General features: G+C 48.6%; 1 protein-coding gene across 5 annotated transcripts in view; it reads left to right on the top strand.

The window, feature by feature from the left end:
• CTIF (cap binding complex dependent translation initiation factor) overlaps nt 1–16,656 on the top strand; it is a 143,064-nt gene that overhangs the window by 97,383 nt on the left and 29,025 nt on the right. For 4 of the 5 annotated variants that reach the window (XM_069775152.1, XM_069775153.1, XM_069775151.1 and 1 more), the window contains 2 exons: nt 4,619–5,060; nt 6,802–7,131. In XM_069775152.1, the coding sequence (XP_069631253.1) occupies nt 4,619–5,060; nt 6,802–7,131 (772 nt within the window). The remainder of the gene's footprint in view (nt 1–4,618; nt 5,061–6,801; nt 7,132–16,656) is intronic. The other variant, XM_069775150.1, reaches the window with a different exon arrangement.

Below are 16,656 nucleotides of genomic sequence, written 5' to 3'. Positions count from 1 at the left end.
AATATGCTTAGTTCAGAAAGGCTGGGCCTGGAGAAATTGGTTTGCACAGGGGATGTTTTGGAGGACTTTGCTTCTTCCTGCCCTTTCCCTTTTCGGGCTGAGTATCCCAGGCAGCTAGCTAGTGCAGCCGGCATTTTAATAGCAAAGTTGATCATGAGATACTCCCAAGACTTAGCATCATATTCCTGGGCCTTATCCTGGCACAGAGGTGAGATCCTGCCTGGGCAGAAGAAAGGGTGGAGAGAAACTTTCTGTCTACAAAATGCAGTGAGGAATGTTTTCATTCAAGCACCAGAACGACGAAGGGGGTGCAGAAGGCTTGACCTTGGCTATGGCACCGCTCTTCATTCTCAACCTCTTCCCTGAGTGGCTGCGAGTCCGTATTAGTTGTTAATTGCTGGGCGGCCCTGGCCATGCCCACTGCATATCAGGCTCTGCACAAAAGCAGGACAAAACCAGTATCCCTCCCTGTGAGTAGCTTAGCGTGCTCTGGAGAGTTTGTCCTGTGGGAGAGAGAGTTGCCTGGGATTGAGGGCAAGCGTGGTGTCCAGGCAGGTTCTTCAAAGGCAAGAGCCAGGAGGTCCAGAGCACCCAGTCCCTGAGCCCACAGATGGGATCTTGGTCTGTTCAGCCATACGGGGTGCTCTGCACCGCGGGGTAGCCGTCTCGAGTGCAGTTGGAGATGTAGTTCCTTACCTCTCAGTATTTGTAAGAATTGCTTAACCAAATCTCCGTGCAACCACCGGGAGAATGTAACCCCGCGTTGTCCTCTGGCTTTCCACATGCCAGACAAATGGTGGGGGCTCTCAGAGGACTTGTCTCGCTCGGGGGGGGGGCATATGAGCAGGGCTGACGGGACGGAGCAACTGTGTTTTAGACCACAGCTGTCCACGTGTCTGGAGTTATTTTTCCCAGCTTTGTGCCTTCCAGCCCCTTTCCTTGGGAGTAAACGATGTAGTAAAAACTTGCAGGAATCCCATATTTCTGAGCACGTAGGCTGTAATCACCGAGACAGCTGAAGCCTTAGATTTGTTTGCGTAGGCTCTTCCAACAGGGCAGACAAATGTCAGATCTAAATTCTGTTGAAAGGTATCTCATTTTGTTAATTAAATAAAAAAATCAGTGGAGAAACGATAGCACAAGCAATACCATCCTATTTCCAGCTTGGCAATCCTGACTGTCTCCCCTTGGGTTTTAGTTCTTCTGCAGTTTCTTTGTGACTCTGAATGTATCTTTAGTTTCCACATTGACCGATGGCCAAATCCCCAGTCCCACTGAAGTCAGGGGGAGTTCTGAGCTGAATCAGAATTTGGCCTTTGAAGTGAAAATAGTTATTTAATGTTAAATGGAGTCGAGAGGTAGAGACCATTGTGCTGTCTAAATACTTTTTCTTGTAGCTGAAGTAGGGTCTCCCGCAAGGCACTGTGTCCTTACAGCAACGGCTGAGCAGAGAGGGACAGAAGGATTTCCCAGTAACTGTGGCATTTTCCTGGAGTGAATTCTTGCTTTTCTTAGAGATGTTGCTGTGTTATTCAAGCTTCACCTGTTTCTCCCTTCAGCATCGCAAACCTAAAATCCTGGGCTGGGCAGTGTCTTTGGGTTCCTACATGGTCTGGTTCCCTAAGCTTGGCAGGTCACCCCAAGCCACCATCGTGGCACCTACACTCCTGCCCTTGAGCAAGCAGAAGGTTGTTGCCATCAACTCAACCCACAGCGAGTGTGTGTGCTGGGGTGCCCCGGTCCCCATCTTGCCCCTTCCTGGGGCTCTCTGTGTCCCCAGCACCTTGGTCACACCTGAGAGCAAGGATGGGTCATCCCAACCTCCCGGGCTTTGCAATGCTGTGCAGTCAGAAAAGTTTTAAGATCTGGGCCCCGTTCTCCCTGCTTTGGCTCTTCTTTGCTGCAGAGTCCTATTTCTTCTTGGCTTTTCTTCTTTGCTGGGGTGTTGGGAAGATAAAAGCACACAACGAGTCTTTGCCTGAATGCTGGATGATCGTCTAGACCCCTGCCTGCTGCCAAGTCACGGACGTTGCTTCTTGTTTGCCATTCTCCTTCCTTTGCCTTTTATTTCTTGCGAATTTTTTTCCCTAACTTGTTTAACTCTGGTGTTTTCCGTCCTGTGGTCAGTGACTGCAGAGCTTCAGTTTGTGTTTGCTCTGCCCCTTGCCATGGGGATATTGCCTTTTAGCTGTCCTGTGCAGGGATGGAGCTGCCTGTCCTCTCCCTGTCCTATTGCAAAAGCCCCAAACTGAACAGTCTTGCACATTCCACATTGGCTTAACTGTTTGGTTTTTTTAATCTTAAACCTTTTTCTTTCACAGCCCTTAAACAGAAACGGTTTGGTTTATAATATCATAATGTCTTTAGGAAAAAAATGTCCCTGCATGCACTTCTGGCAGGAATTTACAGTAGAGGTTGGTTCCGAGCTCATTTCCAATCATTTTGCCTTACCCCTGCTTAAATTAAAGCTGTGTCTGTGTGCAACTTTTATCATTTCTGTGCAATATTTGCAACCTAAATACAGTAGCAGCCTGTCTGGCTAATAACCCAAGACTAAAAGTGTACCCAAACAGTTAAAGTCAGACATTTGAGACGAGAGAAGAGCAAAACCACAGAAAGCAAATGCTGAATTATATCAGCAAAACTCTTGCATGCTTAAGCATGTGAGGGCTTAATACTAGATAAGGGTTTTAACTAACTTTTATTTTGACATTCCCCTTTTAATAAGCGTTGCTCTTTACAGAGCGGTTTATGTGATTGCGTTACTGAGAGGAAACAAAGAAATGCCAGGAAAACTTGATGTGGAGAATCTGTACTCATAAAATGCTTGTTAAGCTCCAGCAAACAGGAAAGCTTCCCCCATCTCCTTCTTTTTTTTTTTTTAAATTCCCTGCCATTGAGCTTGCAAAAAAAAAAAAAAAGAAATCCCACGTTGAATATCTCAGAAAACTGGATCTGGTGGTCTAAGACTAAACACAAATTCCTTCCACTGCCACCATGAACAAGCCTCTTAGTCCCGCGTTCGCCAAACACGAGCCCTCGCTCTTTATGGTTAAGAGCCAGTTGGCCTCGGAAAATAGGTTTTAACTCCTGGGGATGCCAAGGAATACAGATTTGATGGGCAGATGGCTTTGGCAGGCAGGGTTGGAGACTGTTTAGCCGCTGACCATTGAAATGTATTTGTGAATGGCTGCTTCCTTCATCCGAGCGCCCTTAGCCGAGTGGTGCAGATGATGAAAATAAAATGAAGCGCTATGCAAGGGGTTTAAAATAAACGCTGCTATTTATCTGAACGGAGGTGGGGGTTTGGGGTAAGGGATGAGACTGAGCAGCGGGATTGTAACAGCTACAAAACCAGCACAGACGCAGGCTGGTGTGGTCACTGCAGCGCTCACAGTTGTTTCCCAGTTTTGGGGGACGATACTGGGGAGGTGTCCTGTGCGAGCTTCCAGCGCTGCTCCCAGCAGCCTTGCAAGGAGCCAAGCATTAAAGCATCCCACGTGCTCTCAGAGCCAATACTGAGTGTTAAAAAGGGAGGAAGCAGGCAGGGAGCTGCCGCCGTGCTTAGGGCTAACCCGGCACTGTCCCGGGTGAAGGCAGCCGATGCCAGGACCATCTACATCTTAACTGCATCCTTGACAATAGCATTCCGGCTCTGTCTTCTCCGCTTGGGACAGCCACACTGCAACCCACGTGGAAATCTGTAAACGTCTGAGGCTGCCGAAGCATTTCTTCCATCTAACCATTGGTTTTTTGGGGATGTGCTACCTCGGATACTGGTTACGGCCAGCACGCAGGGACTTGCTCTCCCATTCTGAGTCATTGTAGTCTCTCAAACAAACCATTTGCAGGCAATTCCTCATCTTTGTGGCTGTTGAATTTCCATGTTAGCTATTTGGAGCTGTACATCCAGATGTACCTATCTGGAGGTAATAGTACTGGCTCCCCATGCTGCCAGAGCCAAGCGTGGCCCTCAGCTTCTTCATCTATGCACGCGCCCTGTCCTGATGTAGCAATGATGAAGGACATGCATAAAGAAAGGCCAAACAAAGCCATTTGGTGTGGGCACCTGTTTTACTCGGTAATTTGCTTTTTAGCTTTTTTTTTTCCACTTAGAAATTCCTGATACGCTTAAAATGGTTCACTGCAAACCAATGCAGCAATATGCCATGTTGATACAGCAGAGGTGGCAGGCAAGAGGAGCAAGTGATGCTGTAGGCTGGGTGTATCAGGAGCTCCTTAGGTGTTCAGAAAAAAATCTCTCCTGATATTTCTTGCCTGCCTGACTTCCCGCTGCTCAGCTGGGACTAACCAGGTCTTCTCTGGTCTAGTGTGGAAGCAATGCAGAAACCTGGGCGAGATTTTCTTCGGAACCAAAGTAATGTTATCTAACTGTTCATGAAAACTTTCAGCTGAAATATGCCTGTTACTGAAAGAGATTTAGACGCATGAGTTGGTATGAGGTTGTGTTAGATACCAAGAAATTGGCTCCCCTTTTGTGCCAGGGAGACCCACAGAGCCCACCCACCAAGGGCCAGGCTGTTTGGTGGGACAGATGTGTTGACCAAACAGGACCATGCAGGAAAGGGAGAACTAACGACTTTCTTTGACTTTCCAGGCGACAGCAGAGACTTCCTGGTGGGAACAAGTCTCAGCAGCACACAGATCATCAGCAAGGTGGCACCAAACACAACAGGGACCACCAGAAACTCTACCAAGGAGGCCAGGCCCCTCATTCCTCAGGCAGGACGGGCCACCACGGCTACAGCCAGAACCGGAGATGGCACCACAACCAGAAGCACTCGCCCAACGACAAAGAAACGCACAGAAACGCCAAAGAGACTGAGAATTTGAAAATTGAGGACGCCTCCGTCTGCACGGTGCATATTCCCGTGGAGACGCACCGGGGCCCGGAGGCTGTGGAGAAGCAGTCTCAGCAGTACATCCAGGAGTCGGAGACCAAGCGGAAAGACAGTATTCACGAGCGCATTGGGGAAAGACCCAAGATCAATTTGCTTCAGTCTTCCAAAGACAGGCTGCGGAGGAGACTAAAAGAAAAGGTAATATTTCTTATTATTCCCTTTTTCCAAGAGTCTGGCTGTTGGCCATTCTCCATACAAAGGGTGGGTTGGGCTTAAGGGACCTTTCCATGAATGCACCCAACTTATCTTAATCTCCCAGTGTCAACACTTCTCTTGAAGTGTCTTCACACTTCTTCAGGAGGCCTTTTATTGACACAAAGCTAAGACTCTTAGCTTGACTTCTTGGTTGAGGTTGCTACCAGCTTGACTTCTCCAAGACAGACTGGCAACTCTCCCCCTACACACACAAAGACCCTTGGGGAAGGCTGGTGCACACGTGAGCTGCTCCTTCCTTCGGTGCTCCTTCCCAGGCGGCTGATCCCAACTGAGTGCCTCCTGGTCTGCAGAGCTCATCTGCTTTGCAAAGAGGTCTAAAAAAGGCAATTTGTCTCCACAACTACAGAGCTTTGACGTTGCAGTCAGCTACTTAAAAGTTGATATCCATTTATCTCGGCAATGAATTGAAATGCCCTTATCTTTCCCCCTTCCTTCTAACAACCCAACAATAACAAAGCTATTGCATGCAAGTGATGGAGGAGAGATCCTTTTTGGAAATAATATTCAGCCTCAGATTTCTGAGGAATTTGGAGATGATATCTCCATTTGCCCTTGTGAAAGTCTTATTCTTTCTCTTGAGATTCTTTTGTCAGACTGGAAAATGCATCCGTGGGGATATCTCCAATGAGATTTTCAAAATGCATAGCAAAAATAACCTGAACATATACAGTTCCATGGGAGTGCATGTTGAAAATGTATACCTTTGAATGCATGTGCATTTACTATTTATGTATGTGGCATGAGGTGGAGGAAGAGATTTTGTTAGTTATTTTTATGTTCTTTAAAGCAATGGGAGTATAGCAGAGACTTTCAGAGTATTCATTTTAATGCTCTCCCTGCTAATTTATAGTCTTATAAGAAACACATCACATAAGCACCCACTCTTGGTTGGGTGCTGTCAACACAACTGGCCTCCTGATGGGAGTTTTGGACAACTCCAACTGCTGGTTGGCATTGGGGTTGCCTGAAAAATTGCTACAGGTTTGTATTGTATAGCACATTTTAAGATTGAACTAGAGGAGGAGAATGGAGCAGACCAGAGCAAGCAGGATGCATGCCTTACACTGGGAGAGAGGGGCAAATGCATAATTAAATGTTGAAAAGAAGCAATAAATTCTATGGTAATGACATGAAATGAAAAGCGTAACAGCCAAGAGATGGAAAAGTTAACAGTTTTTCTAATGCTAGGATCATATGACATCTTTGATCTCAATTTAGGTTGTTAAATATATATTAAAAAGTAGATATTTTTGTAGGATTGTTATCTGAGCATTTTGCAAATATCAGTGCACTTTCAAAATAGAGGCAAAAAAAATGTCCATTATCACCGTCTTGCAGACACCCTCAGAAACCTGTCCAAGATGCTGAAGGTAGTCAGGGCTGGTCAGACCTTGGCATCCTGGCTCAGGACCCTCGAGCATACCTTTGCCCTGAGCCGAGAGGGAGGATACTGGGACTGAGTGCTGTGGGAAGTGGGGAAAGAGAACATTTCTGGGACGGGACTCATTCACTTGTGGTTTTCAATGCTGAGATGAAATCATTGTGCCTCTAAAAGATGCTTTGATTTTTCTATGTCTGTTTATATGTCTCCCCAATCCCCTTCCCCCTTTGCTGTTTGTGGAAGGACAAGGGCTGATATGTCTGTTTTTTCCTTGTGTAACAGACGCCTTGTCTTTCCCTTTTCACGGACCAGGACGAAGTCACGGTGGAAACCACCAATCCTGAAAAGAACAAAATGGACAAATTAATTGAAATCCTCAACAGCATGAGGAACAACAGCAGCGACGTTGACTCCAAGCTCACCACCTTCATGGAGGAAGCCCAGAACTCTACCAACTCTGAGGAGATGCTGGGGGAAATAGTCAAAACCATCTACCAGAAAGCGGTGACAGACCGCAGCTTTGCTTCCACAGCAGCCAAGCTCTGTGACAAAATGGCCCTCTTCATGGTGGAAGGAACCAAATTCCGGAGTCTGCTCCTCAACATGTTGCAGGTAATGAGATAAAATTATGAGCTGTATGTGGAAATATGGTATCTGACGCCAGGGTCCATCTGTGAAATGAGTGGGTTGCTTGTGGCAGCATCCCCATGGCTTGAAGAGAAGTGAACTTGGAGGTTCTTACAGTGGAGGGTCTTTGCCTCTCTTTTTGGCTGAAGTCCAGAGATATCAAGATAACTCATGGTCCCTGAGTAGGCTGTTGGTTGCATCACCTGGCTGAAGGGCTCGCTTCTGGTTTCTGATCGCAACCCAGACTGAAATAATTTATGTCCTTCTAATTATTCTGTGTGACTTGTTTATTGGTATATGCAGTATTGGTTGATTGTTCTGCTCCAAAACCATCAGTGACAGCAAAGTTGGGAGGGGAGAAAAAAGCAGCGGCTCTGATAACTGGTCCGTGATAATGGTGGATGATGAGGAAACAGGACTGTCCTCACCTGCCCACGGTCTGCTGGGGGGAGCGTGTTTTACTGTACCGACACCATCAAAGCAGGGGTTGCTTTCTGGGGAGGGCATCACAGGGATCTCCGTCTTTCTGACTCTCTGGAGACGGGGCATGTAGAGTTCTAACCATGAATTTCCATCCTTAATTTAATATGTTTTTCCTTTTGGCCATTCCCTCACACACACGTCTCTGAACATGCTCGGTGCCCAGCATTGCTTCAGTTTTTGACACATCTTCTTGCTCTCCTTGCTCATGTTGGAGATCATCCCTTGGATGCTGTGTCTGGCTGCCTGTACCTTGTGTGGGCTGAGTTGGCTTTTGGGCAACACGGGAAGCAGGGAAATAAAGAGCAAAATAAAATAATGAAAATCAATATTTAACATAACCTAAGATAATTCTGCAAAGTCACTGATTCGGTTTTGCTTCTCTCATTGCTCTGGGGGAGTATCAAACCCCACATTTTTCCCTGCACCCACTCCTTCTCCACACTCCCCTGGGAAGTCCTTGGGCACAATACATATCTGCCCATCGTGTGTACCAGGCAGTGATTTTTTCCTGATTGATTTATTTCCAAAGCTATTATAAAGCAGGAGGAGATAAATTGCGGTCAACATCAGTCCCAGATTTAGCAGCAAAGGGCTGGAGGGGGCTCTAACCCATCTGAGCATCCCTCTCCTCCCATGCCAGGTCATGCTTGTTTTTTCCCTTGTTTGGCTGAGCAGAGAAATCCAAAATAAAGTCCAGCAGTGATGGCCAGGGAGCAGCATGGTGTTATCCAAAAATTGAGGATGATGGCAGTCCTGGGTTAGGGAGGAATCTTCCAACTTGCTTTCTTCTCTTGCTCCAGCATTTCCACCCCTACCAACAGACCCAGTAGGCTGATTTATACTGCAGTGTCATGTGCAATAATAACTGGCTTCATATTCAGCTCTTCATAGCATGAATGTATGATAAATAATATATCTTAGATCTCCAGAGAGTCCCAAAGTGCTTCCCAGGAACATGTAGCCAGTCTCGGTGTGATGGGAGCACGACGTCCATTGTGGAAAGCTGAGAAGAAATTAAATGCAAAAACTGAGCAGGGTGTGTGGGTGACTGAATTCATGTGCTGGAGCATAAAAAAATATGCGAAAGTGATTTGCTGAGCCCCAAACTGCACATCTTTTAAAAATGTCTTGATGGGGCAAAAGGTGACAGATCACTACAGGTCAAAAGCAAAGTGGCATGTGAAATTAAATAATTTAACATTTCCTTTCTGATAGTAAAGGATTTTGACTTTCTCCAAGCACAGTTTCTTTTTCCAACCAAAATAATTGGACGCATTCACACAGATTCATTAAATACTTTGGTCAAACCCTAAACTGGGAATTTTTGTGACGCAGTCAGGCTTGACAGCCCTGGCTGGAGACAGACCCAAGTATGAAGCACGAAACACTCATCACAGCTGCCTTGATGTGAAATAAGGGGGTTGATGGTATTGACATATGATATATTATCAATATCAATGTGGTATATTGGATAATATATTGATATTATGGAATAATATGGATATAATATGGATATCATATTGATATAATATGGATACCATATTGATATATCAATATGATATATTGATATATGGTTGATGGTATAACATTATCCAGCTCCAGTCCTGGCCCCTCCACCATCAAGTATTTTCCATCAGCCATTTCTAGATAATTTGCCATTAATTAAAAAAAACCCAACAACTTTAATAAAACACTTGCTCCAGAGCTGGATTTACGTCTCTCTAGCACCTTTCAGACTAATCTGATCCCCGGACGTAAGGAGCTCGGCTCGCCGGGCACCGGCGAGCTGGGGAATTACTCTGCTGGGGTGTGATAAATCGGGATCAACGTGATCCCCCCCCTCCAGCGCTGCTGGCGCCTGGGGCCGGATCGCTCGCCCCCCCATCTGCTCCCAGCAGATGCTTCTGTTTTGTAGGGGCTTGTTTGTCCCTTTCTCTCGGGACTGTGATGGCAACGGCTCAGCCCCACCAGAGGATCTCATAAATTAATGCATTAACCCGTTGAGCCACCCTACCAGCATCCCCGTACCTATAGACAGCATCCCTCTACCCCGCCGGACCCTAAAACAAGCAGCAAGGGGTTTTCCTGCAGAGCAGGTAATAAACTGAATAAACTGTCTTTTTAACCTGGCTCTTCTTATATTTTCAGCTGTTGACAAGGTGCTCGTGCTCGGGGGCTGCACATGTTCGCAGCTTATCTCGGGGGACTTGTTTTGATCCCAAAACAGATGCCAGCACCGCAGCGCAGGAATGCTGTCATGTCATCCCCCCTCCCTGCCAGCAGCTCCTCTACAGAGCATCCCCCGGCTGGCGTTGCACCATTTCAGGCTCTAAGGGGATCTATCGGGAAAACTCTGGTTTGAATTTATCCCTCACTCTGTGTTTTGGTCCCAAACCTTGGCTGAGTCTTGAATTCGGGTGCTGCGAACCTTTCGGGATGCTGAAGGGAGACGCGGAAAGGGGAGTCGTGGGGTGGGTGGCTGGTCGAGCATGGGGAGGCTCAGCACTCAGCGGGGGGGGGGGTCATTTGGGTCTGATTTTATGCTCATTGAGTTTGGTTCAAGGAGTGATTTTGGTCTTCGTGAGCCCTTGGGATAAACCTGGCCAAACTGGTCCCAGGGAGCTTGGGTTGATGGAGGCGTGCAAGCACATCTTGGTGGATACTTGCATGGTTTCTTCACCCCTCTAGAAATGCCTTCTTAATTAATAAATTGAAAGTAAGTCTCCTGCGAGAGGTTTTTGCTTGTCATAGTTTCACTCACTGGCACGTCCAGGCTGTGGTGCTTTTTTTTTTTTTTTTTTTTTGTTCGGTGGGGGGGTTCTTAAGCAATGTGCCACAAACCCTTCATATGTAACATAAGTTGGAGTATTCCTCTGTTGAAATGGCCGTGCTCTTTATAGCAGAGCTGTGTCTGCATCTGAGCTATGCAGAGCCAAGTGTATTATTAGAGTGGACATCACTGGGGCTGTAATTGTACACTGCTCCCCTTAGCAACCGCGGCCAACAACACATCAAACAGAAGGCTGATACCTTCTTTTAATAAAAAAAAAAAAAGCACCACGAAATGCACATCTCGACACAGAGCAGCAGAGCCCGCTGCAGAGCGCAGGCCGGCACGCAGCCAGAGCCAGCGCCTGGTACATCCCTGCGGTTGGAAATGCCTCGGTGCCAGTGGAGAAGGGCTATTTCTGTTGCATACCCTTCGGCATACCCTACAGCATGCCGTATTGCATACCCTATTGGATACTCTACGGCATACTCTAATGCATACCCTAACGTATACCAGATTGCATACTCTAATGCATACCCTAGTGTATACCCTATTGCATTCTGTATTGCATGCCCTATGGTATACCCTATTACATGTCCTAATGCCCTATTGCACTCCCTATCTCACACCCTATTGCACATCCTAATTCACACCCTATGGTGTACCCATGCAGGGTTTCTTCGTTGTCTTAGTTTAATTTCTCGATGCCCCAGGAATGGCCCTTCCTTGGTTCAGTACTGTGCTTCGCTCTGTTTCTTGTAGAAACTTGAGTCGAATCCCGTGGGTTTTGGCAGAGGTTGCACTTGGGTTTTGGTGGACTCGGCTGGGTTTGAGGTGGTCGGTGTGACCACTTCTGGAGGGGCTCAACCAAGAAGGTGGCCAAAAATCTGTTGTCAGCTCAGGTGGAGGATGGAAGAGGAAAATTTATATCGGATCCCTTCTTGGGTTGTAGATATTGTGATATTAGGTACTGGAGAATCAATCGGGGTGCAAAGGAAAGTGTTTACCATGCTAAGCACAAGGATTTGGGAAAAATGAGCTGAAATCCCTCCTTTCCTTTATTTGAGCAAACAACTTAACCTGCCAGTGATAGCAGCGCTTTCTGCCTCATAGGGATTCTGAGAATGAAGACACCAAGGACTGTAACTCAAGTGGATATTGCGGGAATTGGGACATGGAAGTAATACACATGCTGAAAGGCAGATTTTTTTTTCCCCCTTAACATGATTAAGATCTGGGTCTTCGGCGGGGAACAGTTTATGGGTTGACAGAGGTGGAGGCAGGAGGATCCAAGCACAGCTGGAGAGCATCTGACCTGTACGCCATGTCCCGCGTTGACTTCAAAACCCATTGGCCCTCTTTCCATGGCTGTTTTTAATCTAATTTAATTACAGAAGGTCCAATTGGTGCACAGAAAACACAGTGGTACCACTTACCTCAGAAAAGATATTGCCTAGGAGACATCAGAGAGGTTGCTTCACTGAAAGGTAGGGGGAAAAAAAGGTCCCAAGGTGCCTGGAGCAAACCCTAAAGCCATCAAGGTGTGCATCTCGAGTGCCGCAGCGGCGAGGGTTTGCACGCTCAGCTCCGTGGAGCAGCAGCACTACATCCATCTTTTTGATCTGTGCATGAGCCTGACATCGCTGCCTTTTGTTTCTCTTCCAGAAGAGTTTGATGAGCTCTTCCCGTGGTGAGGTGGTGATTCAATGGGGAAAGCCTCCTTGGCTCGAGCTGCTCCCCACAGCTCTTCTGGGGGATGAGGGACATCTCGGTGGTGGACCTCAGAGTTGATGTGTGCGTGGGCTCTGCCAGCCCCACAGGAGCCCAGCACAGGCAGAGAAATAGCAGATGGTGCTGCCCTTGTTTAAACACCTTCATTTATGGGTTTGCAGAAACTTGCAGAGCTTAGAAACCTTCTTCCATACATTTCTGCACTGATGTTGACAACGCTGTCCTGGTTTTGTAAACCGTGGTGGGACTCGCCAGCGAAAGCTGCCTGCTAAATGCAGCTTTGCAGATGGGATTTATTTTCTATATGCCCAGGGAATTCAAAGGCAATTCTAAATCCATGCACACACATATATACGTAGTATATATACAGGCTTGGAGGGGGACGGGGAGCGCAGCCCCATGGGTGGCTCCCAGGAGCATCCCCAACTGCCTGTGTCCTCCGGCTCTCAAGCATGAGAAAAGGAAGAGTGGGAAGAAGACGCATTCCCTCTCCTTTGCCCCGGCTGTGTCTCTGAAGATGCTCTGTAATTCTGTAACAGAGTATTTATTAGCTTATTTTAATTATTATTTTATTGATTTTTTTTTTATTATTTTATTTATTTTATTCTTTTATTATCATTTTTTATTATTCTTTTGCATAGTCATCCGGGGCCAAACGTAACCCGTGCAACTGTCGGCAGCCGGCAGGAGAGGGAGCCAGGGGAGCGGACTGGCACCCTGCCCACGCCGGCAGGTGAAGGGCAGAGCCGGGCATCAATTAGAGCTGGCCCTGCCGTTGCCCATGAGTCTGGCCAAGCCATCGCCGTCTGCCCGTAGTAATAAAGCTCGCTCGGCTTTGCCGTTGAGGTTACGGGAGCTGCTGGCAGACAGGTCCCATGCGGGTCTGTGAGTTATTGGAGAGCCCCGGATTAAATATCAAGCTACGTGCTTTAAACTTGCCGCTTTTCCCAAGCGGAGCGGTGGCTGTAGGAGCCGTCCGGCTCCTTCGCAGCTTTTCCGTGACGCAGGAACGTGGCGGGGGCGAGGGAGCACCGGACATCACCTCCTTGGAGGCTGATGGTGAGAAGAGGGGGGGGTTTAATGGAGCGCAAAAAGGGGTTTAACCCAAGATCTGGGGGTTTAATGGAGTGCAAAAAAAAGGCAACAATTTCCCACTGATAGGAGGGAGGGGATGGGGACAGGAGCTGTGCTCTGCAAGCATTAGGAGCCCTCCGAGCTGGGAATAGCTGAGCCAGACTCCAAATTAAATCGGCTGTGGGGTTGTACTGCACATCAGTCCTCAGCCCGAGCCCAGGGGTGGGTATGGGGGCTCGCAGCCCCTCGAAGAGTTGAGTTGGAGCTGGAGGTGGCCACAGGGCCACCGATATACCAGTGGGCATCACAAGGGATGCCAAGGGGGTCGTCCCCACTGCCCCGCAGGTAGCTGGGGGCTGGAGTCCATCCGACGCGGCCACGCTGGTGGCTTTGCACAGAGAAGGTGTTTAGTTTTGAGTAGCAGGGCGTTGTGCGGTTGTGAGATTGATGGGAAGCAGGACTAAGCTGCAAAAAAACCCCAACCCTTAGAGTTTAAAGAATGGCAGATTTGGCTTGTATTCAAAGTGCTGGCAAGATTTTATATTGCAATGCTCAGATGCGTCATGAAAACGTATTTTCTCCGTAAATAAGTTGTGTGTGGTTTCTCCTGGCTCCTTTTCACCCTGGAGGGGCCGAGGCTGCAAGGCCATGGTGGGGTCCAGCCCCTGCTCCGGCGCCTGGTGTGACCTCAGGGTCGGTACTTCGTGTCCCATCATCTCCTCTGGCCATCAGATGCCCTATCTGGGCATCTTCCAGTGGTGGTGGGACTCAGCGGAGGTTCCTCTCGGTCCCGCAGGCTAGCGGTGAGCAATGTCAGGAGCATCCCTGGCTGAGCTGCTGCCTGTTCCTGCTGCCTGTTAAAACCACAGCCAAGTTCAGACCAGGGGGCTTTGGGTGGTGGGATCCACGCACGCCCTGTGCATGGGCTGCAGCGCGGAGGCAATGCGGAGCAGAGGCTCTGCCGGGCTCTAGGTGGAGACTGCAGACTGCGCAGCCTGCCTGCAGCTTGCCTGCAGCTTGCCTGCAGCCTGCCTGCAGCTCTGGGCCAGATCCAGGCAGCGGGCTACCCGTGGGGTGGGCTTCGAGCTGCTCGCAGCCATTGCTGGTGGGTGAGGATGCTCGGGGCAATGCAGGGTCCCCCTGGGGCTTTGGTAGGAGAGGCAGCAAAAAAAACCAACCAAACAAAAAAAAGCCTCAAAATCCATTTATCCATTGACTGAGAGGTGAGGAAATGCCTGAGGACCCCCCTCCACCCGCTACACTGGAGGCAGTGGGGGCACTTCAGAGTTCAGATCCCCTCAGACCAGGCTGGACTGGCATCAGGCTGTCCCGTTTTCTCCTGAAAGGCTCAAATCCAACCCTGGGATGCAGGAGCACGTTCCTGCCAGCCCAGGGACTCAGCGGGCCTAAGGCACCCTCCTGCCAGACCATCTGCTCCTGCCTGCTCCGACATAAATCCGGCTCAGGCTGCTGCAGCCGCCCCAGGGTGAGGATTTCGGGATGCTGCGGGGTCGGAAGATCCCTGCTGCCAGTACCAGCAGCCGCCCTGCCATCCCCAGCCCTGCTTTTAGCTGGTTCCCTTCACCTCGCCTGCGGACGGGATTTTCAGAGGCTCATTGGGACCCTGCGATGCATCGCCCTGCCTGGGACCCATCCTGCAAACCCGCATGTCGCCCCAGTCACTTTGCTAGGGGTTGAAGCATCCTTCTGGCAGAGGAGTATGCTGGAGAAGCAGGTGCCGGGAACATCACCTCCCGAGCTAAGGCCAGAGCAGACGGAGGCACCAGCATCAGCCCAGACCTGGGGTTTGGGTAGAAGGACATTGGAGAGGGCAGCACCTCTTTTTCTTTCCTGGGAAGGGGGGGAAATGAGATAGCTTGTACTTCGCTCATCCCTGGCATTGCTCGGCCACAGGCGCACGAGATACGGGGAATGCTGTTGTGCTCACCAGCAGGAAAACTCTTTTTTTTAAGGATTTCTAGCTGAACCGCAAGAATTTGTACCAGATTTGGTTTCTAACCGAGTGGGCTTGATTGATGTGCTCAAGCACAGGCTGCCCTGAGCAGATTTTGGCTGGTTTTTACAGCTGGTGTGCTGCAGTGGCACCCTGGAGGGATGGTCCCGTGGGACCTGCAGCATGGGTGTCACAGCATGGGCACCCTCAGCATCCCCCGGCCAGGCTTAGTCTCAGTTTTTTCACTGCTGGATGTTTTTGTGTGTACCTACCTGTCAAAATCTGGATTTGGAGAATCAGTGCTGCTGTGGAGTCCACATCCCCTTTACCTCCCTCATGGGTATCATTTTGCACAGCCTCATCTTTTCCCACTGCTGACATTTAAACAAGCAAATGCAAAATGATGGTGTGAAGTGGCTTTGGTGGGATGAGTCCCGGGAGCGGAGTCGTCAGAGGATAAGCAGTGGGTGAAGAATGAGATGCATGAGAATTGTTTCAGGTCCCTGTCCCGTACCTGGCCGGGGCTGATACCAGTGCAAAACACAGCATCCGAGTCTTGAGGACAGGAGCAAATGATGCGTGGCTGGATGATGCCACCCCATCGTGGCATGTCCTCTCATCTCATCAGCAGTGCTGCCACCCATGGGGTCCCCCCCATGTTCTCCCCCCTAACCGAGCATCCAAAACCAATGCTTTCTTTTCCCCTCCCAGCGATAAATTCCTCCACTTTCTCTTTTTTTTTTAAATTACTATTGCTCTACATGTGGTTTTTTTCATAAAGAGGGGCTAGGAGGAGCATCTCTGGCAGCACTGGGAACCCAAACCCAGCAATATCGCCTCCAGTCCAGGAGCAGCAGGAACCGAAAGCAAAGACAGAGAGAGCAAAGTGTGCGCCGGCTAAGGAAATGGTGTCAGGCTGGAAAAAGAGTACCTTTCCATTTCTGCTTCTTTAATAAGCATCAGGTGTGTTTCCTTGCATCTCTTTAATATTCCAGCCCATGCCATCCAGTGGTTCTTACACAGTTATGCTCGCAGTCAGCTGCTCTGCCAATATGATGCAAAATATGCCATGGTAATCATGAGCATCCCTTTAGAGACAGAAAGTTTGGAGGGATCGAGGGGGTTTGCGGGTTAATGTTGTTTTCTGCAGCTCTTTTCTGTAATCTCAGCTTTTCTGGCACAGATGAGCAACTTCAGAGGCATTGTAGGGCGCTCTATACCTGCATGCTTCAGGGGATGAACAGAAAAGATTAATGTATCCTCTACATCCATTTAAAAAAAATAGCCAAATACAACATTTGCTATAGCAGAAGCTCCCTGGCTTCATAGGATTTGTAAATATTAGCCCCTGAGAAAGACTTTTCTGAGCTCTTTTGTGTAAATAACATTTTTTAGCAGAGTGGTACTTCACCTCCAGGTCCTGGCTTTCAGTGGTCACTTGTCCCCCATCCCAAGTAGCCCAGAGCTGCATTTCCAGCAGGGAGCTCCAGCACCAGTA

The sequence above is a fragment of the Haliaeetus albicilla genome, chromosome W, assembly GCF_947461875.1.
Source record: "Haliaeetus albicilla chromosome W, bHalAlb1.1, whole genome shotgun sequence".
NCBI classification, from domain to species: Eukaryota; Metazoa; Chordata; class Aves; order Accipitriformes; family Accipitridae; genus Haliaeetus; species Haliaeetus albicilla.
This window is presented reverse-complemented; position numbering and strand designations above follow the sequence as displayed.